Below are 10,131 nucleotides of genomic sequence, written 5' to 3'. Positions count from 1 at the left end.
AAGTCGAACGCAGCTAGTTAGAGTGCGTCACAACAACATTGTTGCCGATCAGGAAACGAAACGATCATATTTGTGCTGTCTCTACTTTAGTTTTCTCCTGAATAACTACATAGAAACCTTTCAACATGGTCAAAGTGTCTTTTAATACGGCTCTCGCTCAAAAGGAGCCAAAAAAGGACAGCGAAAGTCTCATTCCTGTTGTTCAGGTAACTTTACTTTTGTTATTTACTTTATTCACGCCTTTTTAATGGAACGGCGTAAGCGCGTTTCAATAGTGTTATATCTGTATATTATTTTAACTTCTTATACGGTTTACTTTTGAATATACATGTTTGTGTGTACATTATTTTATTGGAAGATTTGAAGTAGCGGAGAAGCATTTGTTTGTGCAGTTGAAGTCTGTAGATCAGGAAAGACTTTGATCAGTTTTGTAATGGCTGACAGCCAAGCGCTTTTGTCATTCTTTTCAGTACATTTAAACTCATATAATACAATTATTATTATCAAAATGTTATTATTATTATATATATATATATTTAAAACTTTTTCGCCTTCCAACTAACGTTAGAAACTTTCATATTTTAGTTTAAGACACTTTAACACTTTTATTGTAATAACAATTAATATTCAGCCAGATTTTACCAAAACAAATTTTACATTTTAAAAATTGGTCAAAACCAATTGTTGGGTTTTTATTGTCCCATGCGAAATTGTCACAACATCTTTAATAATAAAACCATGGTTAATTTTCTTCAGGGTTAATGCACATATAGTTCATGCTGTCAGATGTAAACTTGCCTAATAGACTATTTTGCCAGATGTAAACAACACTGGTCCAGAAGCACTTCATCATGTTTCAGTTTTTTAACACTACATAAACGTTGGAAAAAAATACAACCAACAGAACATATAGAACTGAATAAAAAATGTTACACATACTGAAACAGGAAGTGTTTCTGGACCAGAGCTATTTACATCTTGCAAAATGGTCTATAGCCTACATACTAGTGTTTTCTAAACCAGATTAACCGAGCTCTGTGTTCACATCCTGTCTGTTTGTTTTGTTTGTTTGTTCGGTGAAATTATTAACAGTGTAATATAAATAAGAATTTGGTGTAATTTATAGGGCTGTGTATCGATTCAGATGTTCCAGATCAATTCGATTCGCAAGCTATCGATTCGATTCCGATTCTCAACACGATTTTTATACTTGATTCTCGTTAAATCCATTTGTGGCCTGTGAGAATGGATTTTGAATCGACCACTGGGGAAAAAACGATTAATCTAATTTTTTTTTTTGCCCAGCCCTAGTAAATTTACAGTGTGGCAACTGGGCTACATTTCTCAAAATGACCATACAAATTTCAAAAACAGCTTAAGGCTTGTAAAACTTGTAAAAATAGGTGGATGAAAAACATGCATGTGTAATGATGGACCAGGCTGATAAGGCTAGTATCAATGTTTTTTGCTATCTAGATGTATTGTACAGCAAAAACTAAAGTACACAATCATCTAATAACACCCTGTCTTCAATATTAGGTATGGCGGGCAGGTCTATAAAAGATTTGATCTTCACAACCATACAAACTTAACCCCCATATTCTGTTCCACATTGCATTTGTGCTCTAGTACCAGGCTTTCATTTCTGTCCGGAAATTGTCAGATTTATACCAGATTTATAGATTTTATATGACATATAAAACACATATTTTATTGCCTTTTCCATTAATTTTCTTTATGGGGTCGTATTGGGGTCAAACACAAAGAGTCTGAATCAACCAAATCAAGCGCAGTTCTTTTGTTTGTGTTTGGATAGATAACTTACGAAAAGTCACAAAATCTTATTCCACAGAGATGAAGCCATTGTAGCCATTAGGCTTGTTGCGATAGTCGGTGAAACGGTGATTACCGGTGCTTCAGCCTCTCACCGGTTAGATCACTTGCCCACCGCGACACCGTCTTTCACCGTCGTTTTGATATTTTCTTGTAATTAAATCATTTAGTTTCGTTAGAGAGAGCAAACACTTACAACTGAATGTATCTGCTGCCTGAATCCAGTGGAGCTGAACGCGCGTCATCACAGAGCAGCGGCTGCGGGTGTCAGATTTAATTTATTCCTGTCAGACTGCGGCAAGCAGACGATGGCAGAAGCCGCGTGCTTACTCGTTTTTGTTATAAGATACATATATAATGTTTAATATAGGCGAGATCGTTTTGTTGTTGTGTTTTTCTTTAAGAATAATAATAAACCCATCATTCAAGCAGTGCTTTATGGAGGAATAGCCGGTTGCTCTGCTTAGGACTGGTGGTTTTCTGTCAGAAGTACCTGCGCACATTGACTCAAGCACTTAAACCAGCTGTTGCACTCGCATTTGCACGCAAATTCATACGCGATTTAACGCAGCGTACGCAAGCGCTGGATTTAAACAACAGTTGCATCTAATTCAAAAGTAAAATTAAAATGCACACTTCTGTGCATTTATAAGCCCCTCCCACCCAGTGAAACCGGTATCACCGGGTTTGTCACGCGCTGATTAACCGGTGGGAAAATTTTGTCACCGCAACAACCCTAGTAGCCATGTTTTTTAATTAGGGACTCTTTTATCACTTTAACATCACTTAAAGTGTGAGGGACCAACATGTTGAGACACGTTAATTGGAATTGAAGGTACTTTTCCAAAACCAAAGAAAAATTCCAGAAATTGTGTGCGTTGTGTATTAAGTCATTTCTTGCTTAAAATACATGCTAAGGGTAATCCTGTTTCTGTGCAGTTTTTTACAAGGACTCCAAGAAACTTATGCTAATATAATGAACAAATCTGAATACTTCCACTGTCACTGTGTCATCTCTCCTACTTTATATTCCTCACTGTATTTGTCTCTCGTTGGCCTTTGTTTGTTGTCAAGTTCCCCTTCTGAATCTAACTTTCTCTTTCGTTTTATGTGTGCGCAGCTGTAAGCATTTCATGTTTGGTTAAGGAAGTGTTATACACTGTAGTTGTTAAAAGGCTTAAACGGCCTGAACTGTGAGTTCTGCTTAATCTTTCTATGCCAAATTTGTTACCAGGCTGTAAGAAAAACCCCATGACTTGACACCAGAAGCGATAAAGAGATAGTTTGTTTTGAGCTCGTACAGTAGCTGCCATTCACCATTTGCAGTCGTTTCTATCATCCGATCCTCTCTGGTTTTATTAACTCTTTCCCCGCCATTGACGAGATATCTCGTCAATTAAGAGAAAACGCTTCCCCGCCAATGACGAGATTTTCCGTCTTTCCGCAATACCGCTATTATCCACCAGGTGGCGCCCTTCCGCAACTTTTTAAAACCGGAAGTATTGCCCTATGGCAAGCTGCTGCATGTCCGTGTCTGTTTTGAAGATCGCTCTGAATATGATCTCTATGAAAAGTCTGTCATAAAAATGGAATTATCTCTGCTTTTTGCTCAAAATATGGTGTTTTTGCAAAAACCTACCCATATTCAAAAGCTGATTGCAAAAGAACCACTAAAGGTAGGATGAAACGGTTTTTTTTTGTTTGAAAGCAGAGGGTCTGTTCTTTCATTTGGTATATTGTATGTTTATATATTTAAAGGAGAACATTTTCTGGAAGGCATTAAACTTTGGTGAAAATCATGAAAAACGCTGGCGCTGGCTGGCAACTTTTTTTAAAAATGCTGGCGGTGAAAGAGTTAAGAGTGTGTCTCAATGCAGATGACATTTGGCATTTGCCACAATGTTTTAAATATGTTTGCATGGAGGGGATTGCACATTTAGGGTGTAGGTTGGGTAAAGGTCAGCTCTCTTCTTCTAACTTAGCGCAGAATTTTTTTCAGTCTGTCATTATGTTATAATCACAATAGTCCTTCCACACATGCAGTCTTTACTGGTTATTTACTGGTAAATTGCAGTTAGCAGGTCATGTGTGAACAGAACCTTTCTGTTAAATCAGTACTGCCAATTTACCAGTAAGAGAGGTTGTAAAATTACCAGTAATTTACCTGTAAGCGCTATGTGTGAAAACATATAGATTACCGGCTTCTGGCCAATCATAATGTTTTGATACAGATAACGCGTTTACACCCGCACTGTTTCCAGATGTTTCCAAACACGCACTGCTTAAAAGTCGAGCACATTTCTTCAGCAAAGTTGTTTAAAACAGCTTCCCATCTATTTGCCGAATTGTAGACATCCTTAGCACACCCTTTGTGAGCCTAATGTGCAAACGGTACTGTTGTTTAAGACGCAGGTTCAGTTTGACGTCGCCTAATGCAATATTGTTCGTCGCGTGGCAGTTTAGAGGTAACTTCCGCTTTCTTATCAAATAGGCTTTATACCCAGCTGCACTATTTCCTGAACCTCAGCCCCAGCTCCTTGTTTCCTGTCTGCCATTATTGGACAAACTGATTAATCCAGGTGTGTCTGATTATTGTTGTTGTGACTAGTGAGGTCAGGCACACCTGGATTAATCAGTTTGTTTGTGACTACTGAGGTCAGGCACACCTGGGTTAATCAGTTTGTCCAATAATGGAAGACAGGAAACAAGGAGCTGGCTGAAGTTCAGGAAGTAGTGCAGCTGGGCATAAAGCCTATTTACCGGTATTTTGGTACTGATGTGTGAATGATGTCTTACTGGTAAAAAGACAGAACGTCATTGCGTGTGTAAACAGCACATTTGTGTATTTATTTACTGCTAAAATTTTGGTTTTTACCGAAATTTTTGTGTGAAAGAGCTTAATGAAACAGAATTAGCGATTGTCTTATTTTCCCCCGTCATGACTTAATTTCGAGTAAATAGGGTATATGAGCAACTTACTTCCGCATTCCTGTTAAACACAGTAGACCGCTTCCGGTTCTGTGTGCTTTACGCTGACGTGGTGCTGTTTTTATACATGAAGCCTTTAGGAGCTACCAAAGACGAGAATAATCAATGTCCAGTAGATATGCTCATTAACATCTTAAACCTAAGTAAAAGGCATTTTCTGATCACACACACACAGATATTAGAATAAAAAAGAACATAACACAAATATTAATAAAACAAATAACAAAAATGAGCTGCGATAGCACATACCAGCAATCGGAAGCGATTTTTAAAAATATAATTTAGACCACAGATGAGTCATTTGTAAAAAAAAAAGTTTCATTATAACTTTCATATTTTCATGTATTAGTAGCTTTGCCTCTGTTTAATCCACACGTTGGCCTGATCTTTTGTTTCAAGCATTGTTTATTTGTAGATGAATCCTTCTCTTGATCACAAACAAACAAACACATTGTTCATTTCCACTCATTCACCCCACACAGAGATGTGTGTCAACTGTAAAACATCACAACAACACATTTTTCTAGTTTTTTTTTTTTTAATGTTTTTGTATATAGTAAAGATGGATTCTTTAAAATCAGCTCCTAATCTGACCTTTTAGTTAATCTTGAATTATAAATGTATTGTTTACAGTAAGTTCAGGTGTGTCCTCTATATAAAAAGTTGTCAGTAACATTTTCATGTAACGATATTGTCATTTGCTCTCTAGGATCCAGAGGCAGCAGCTTTTGTGCGTCAGCAGTCTAGGGTGTGGTGCTTGTGCTTCTGTCTGGGATTGGCTCTCGTGCTCTCAGGTTTAGTGGTGGGCGGAGCTTACCTGTTTAGGTACTATGTGCATGAGGTAAGACAGTTACCGTAACCATAGAAGTGTCAGAAACAAAATTTGATGACCTGATCTGTAGATGTGTGTTATCATGCTTGTCTTAATTTGACATGTAATAAAAACTTTGAAGGTGATAAACCTTGTTATAAATCAAGTACAATCAACAACAGTTAAATTCTAATTATTTACTTGAATAAACCATTTCTGTATTTTTCAGACATTTTAAATACTATGTTTATTTAAATATGCAAATCTTAACACTTTCAGTTTTAATTTAATTATTTTTGATCAATCCAATTTATCCTTTGCAGGGTCATGACAGTCTGGAGGGTTTCCCAGCATTTCGAAGTGGAGACATGGGTTTCCCAGCATTTCGAAGTGGAGACATGGTATACACTGGATAGATGGCCAGTTCATCTAGGCATTCACACACAAACACACATAGCACTAGTACTGTTAAGGGCAATTTACCTCAGCTGGGACTTAAGCCAGAAACTTTCAATTATTATTTAAATGAATTAAAAGTAAAATGCTAGCCTTTAAGAATATGACCTCATACTTAATATTCAAAAAACAAAATCTCATTCCTTAAGGAATGTTTAAAAATTAGGGAAAAAAGACAATTTTAAACCCCATATGAAGAAGCAAACATTTTATTTAAAATAGCCTACTTGTGCAGAACTGCACTTAAGCTGACATTGTGAGAACAAAACCGAAGTGCCACAATACATAGAAATTGTGGGAATTAAATATTACAGTTAACAAAAGGCTATAACAAATGCAAGGTCAAGAGTCTTTTATGTTGTTTAATTTGGAAATTAGGGGTGGTTTCCCAGACAGGGATTATTTTAAGACAGGACTAGGTCTTAGTTTAATTAGGAAATATAACTCGTTTTAACAAACATGCCTTACTAAAAACATTACTGGCATGCATTTTGATGCAAAACAAAGGGCACTGATGTATTTTAAGATATGTTAGTGCAAGTTGTTTTCAGTTTCCCTGTCCAGGAAACCGCCCCGTAATGCGTATAAAGGGGAAATTTCCCGGACATGGTTTATCCTAGTCCCAGATTAAAGTGCATGTTTGAGCTACTTTCATTTAAAAACACCTTGTTCTGTTTAATTTTAACATATATCGGTGACATTGTTTTGTCTTAAGATGCACACCTGTAGTGTTTTTTGTTAGCTGTTTGTAAGAACGTCTTAAATTACCTAATATAAAAAGTCCTAGTCCTGGATTAATCTAAACCCTGTCCGGGAAACTACCCCTTAATGCATTTATTTGTTTTTTAAAGTTGATGAACAATGTTAATCAATTAAAACTCATTATGTTCAATACATAATGAGAATTAATTATATTGAAAGCTTGATTCATGAAACGCAAGCAAAATCAGTTATTGTGTAAATCCTAAAGCAAATCATACATACAGCCGTGGAAACGTATAATAGATCATTCCAGTTTTGCCTTTAATCGTCATTTCACCATGTAATGTGACAAGTGTTTGTTGTAAAGTGTTTGTTGAACAACAACAAAAGCAAACTTCAGGAGTGGCATAAAGTCGTCCAGCAGCAATGTAAAGGACTGAGAGCATGATAGGACACATGAAATATGTGATTAAAAAGCTTAGCAGTCGTCTAGGTTGTTTTTAAAAGATTATTATACTTTTGTGAATATTGCCAACTAACTGTTAAAAAACTTTCTAAAAAAAATCTATGTCATTTCTGAAAGCAGAAGTTACAGATCTTTTCCTAGAAGTTCATTCTGTGTCAGGTTTTGCTTCGGTTTCTTGAAAAACTTGAAATCATCAGCAATTATTACACGGTACTCGTAAATGCTTGTTTGACCAGTCGTGACTTTGCAATATATGCTATTCTGTATGAGATAACAACCGCCTGAAACTAAAAACACACGGCTGCAAATCATTTTGACAGGTACAGATTAATATTACACAAAAATGTAATATAAATATAAAAATTTTATAACATATATTTTTATATACATTTTATATAATATATGACATTATATTTAGAAATGGTTAAACCAAATAGCGTGTTTGTGACATTAGCACTGCAAAAAAACGACTCTCTTACTTAGTATTTTCGTCTTGTTTTCAGTAGAAATATCTAAAAATTCTTAAATCAAGATTGGTATTTTCTTGGTGAGCAAAATAACCCAAATAAATAAGTCTAGTTTTTAGACCAAAATATACAATTCAAGTGAATTTGTGCTTAAAATAAGCAAAAATATCTGCCAATTTTTGCTTAAATTAAGTGTAAAAAAAGGTAACTTATTTCAAGATTTTTTTTCTCACCCCATTGGCTTAAATTTTAGCTTGTTACATTTTATATTTTTTATCTTAAAAGTAGACTTATTTTTCTTGGTCATTTTGATCATCAAGAAAAAGCATCTTAATTTAAGAATTTTTTGATTTTCTACTGAAACAAGACAAAAATAATAAATAAGTCATTTTTGCGGTGTAAATGTCCTGTCTTATCATAAAACAAAGTAAAAAGGTTTGTATTCGTTAAAAAAAAGGAAATAAAGTATTTCCAATCAATATTTAATGTTCCTTACCCTACTTTTGAGATAAATAGCCATGAAATAACAGCATAATGTACAGGCAGCAGGTTGTTATCGCTTTAGTGTGATACAAGACCCTCCGCTTAGCGTCCTGATCACACTGTTGGGGCCTTTTTTTGCGATAACAACTTTCTCCCTATATATTATCCCTTACATGTCACTTACATGCTATAAAGAAAACAAATAATTGATTTCCCCTTAGCATAATGTGTAAAGTGTTGTTTAGTTCAACCAGTGAGAAACCTTAATGTTGACTTCATTCTGTTGGCCACACAGGAGAGAGTGGACGGTGGGTTTTACTGTAGGGTGGGATACATTGATGAAGACTATGAGATGAATGAAGAGATGGATGAGGATATACCGCTGACGTATATCGAAGAGAATGTGACCTTTTTGGATGATGATGAGGTTGAATTTATTAGAGTTCCAGTCCCTGAGTTCAGAGAGAGCGACCCAGCTGATATCGTGCATGACTTCAGTAAGGTAAGAAAACACAGACACACGCGTGTATTTCAATTATACGCACAGACTTCGGTATCTTTCTGTTTATTCGAAGGCTTAAATTCTTACAGCTGGATTGGTTTAGACAGTAAGACCAATCTTAGTTTAGACAGTCCATTTATAATGCTCATCAAGATATCTCAGACCAGAAACATGATATTTTCTCTCTAAACAACAGAGCTAGATTACTTCAAATCAATGTAGCTGTAAACATTGCGTTATTTTTGCTGCTGTACTTTTGTTTTTTTTGTTTTTTTGTGAGTAACCCTGCTTGATTTAATGCGTTTAGATGCTGACTGCATATCTGGACCTGGATCTGAACAAGTGCTACATCATTACTCTGAACACCTCGATCGTCATGCCACCCAAGAGCTTTCAAGAGTTTCTGGTCAACATCAATGTAGGAAGTGCATGTGTTGTTACTGCATATATTACTTTTTCACACAAATGCATTCTTCACATTGTTTTTATGTGTATGTTTGCAGGCAGGAACTTATCTTCCTCAGTCTTATATGGTGCATGAAGAGATGTTGGTGACAGACAAGTTGGAGAGCACCAGTGAACTGGGTCTTTACATCAATAACCTATGCAAGGGCAAAGACATGTACAGACTGCAACGCAGAGACACAATACTGGGTAAATGCACACACAAGTATAAGAATATTGATATTATCATATAACACTAAACCAAACATCATTGGATTTGAAGTAAGTTGGGTTCTGGTGCTGTTGTAAAATGGGATTCGACCACCTAATGTGCTTTTTAAAAGTGGTGACCATTTAAAAGACTTTGTTTTATATAATGCATCATATCCGTGTGGACGCCTATCTTTAAAACATGTTGGTTTGATAGAAAGCAAATGTAGATTGACAGACTGCATGCTGCAACACTTCTGATCATTGCATTTTTTTACCCACAGGCATGCAGAAGCGTGAAGTTCTCAACTGCCACAAGATTCGTCACTTTGGAAACAAGTTTGTTGTGGAGACCATGATCTGCGAACCTTGAGGAACGTCAGTCGGTTAATAAAATGAGTGAGATATATATGCAGCAGCAGCAATATAACTCATCTGCAATACAGTCCAACGCTTCTCTATCTGTTTTTTTCTTTGGCTTTGGGTTTTTCGTAAGCTATGCACAATTAAATGATTTACTTAACCTATGCACAAAAACAAATGTGAAATGCTTATGAGATTTATGCACTGTAATGTGTATCTAATACTTTATTTTTATAAATGTTAAAGCGCCAAATTGCACACAGAACACAAACATTAACAGTTTAGAAAATTCTATACATAATAAAGTTGAGACTGGATAATAAAGTAATGAAATAATACAGACCTATTGTTTTCCAAAGATTTTTGTAATTCTAAATGAAACAGGGTTTTACACTGGAACATCTGT

At 35.7% G+C, this 10,131-nt stretch overlaps 1 protein-coding gene across 1 annotated transcript; it reads left to right on the top strand.

The window, feature by feature from the left end:
* Nucleotides 1-10,065, top strand: itm2bb (integral membrane protein 2Bb). The gene is made up of 7 exons (XM_065292530.2): nt 1-206; nt 5,531-5,662; nt 5,956-6,033; nt 8,502-8,708; nt 9,016-9,126; nt 9,212-9,362; nt 9,647-10,065. The coding sequence occupies exons 1-7, from the start codon at nt 126-128 to the stop codon at nt 9,733-9,735; spliced, it is 849 nt and encodes a 282-aa protein (XP_065148602.2). The 5' UTR covers nt 1-125; the 3' UTR covers nt 9,736-10,065.
* The last annotated feature ends 66 nt before the right edge of the window (nt 10,066-10,131 follow it).

Source organism: Paramisgurnus dabryanus, chromosome 15, assembly GCF_030506205.2.
Source record: "Paramisgurnus dabryanus chromosome 15, PD_genome_1.1, whole genome shotgun sequence".
Taxonomy (NCBI): domain Eukaryota; kingdom Metazoa; phylum Chordata; class Actinopteri; order Cypriniformes; family Cobitidae; genus Paramisgurnus; species Paramisgurnus dabryanus.
The sequence above is the reverse complement of the archived record's forward strand: the minus strand, read 5'-3'. Positions and strand labels throughout refer to the sequence as shown.

Bases quoted from the DNA above. Each gene is read 5' to 3' on its own strand.
- itm2bb (XM_065292530.2), top strand. From the start codon at position 126: ATGGTCAAAGTGTCTTTTAATACGGCTCTCGCTCAAAAGGAGCCAAAA. The intron at 5,663-5,955 runs GTAAGACAGTTA...TATCCTTTGCAG, and splicing joins TTAGGTACTATGTGCATGAG to GGTCATGACAGTCTGGAGGG. The intron at 9,127-9,211 runs GTAGGAAGTGCA...GTATGTTTGCAG, and splicing joins AGTTTCTGGTCAACATCAAT to GCAGGAACTTATCTTCCTCA.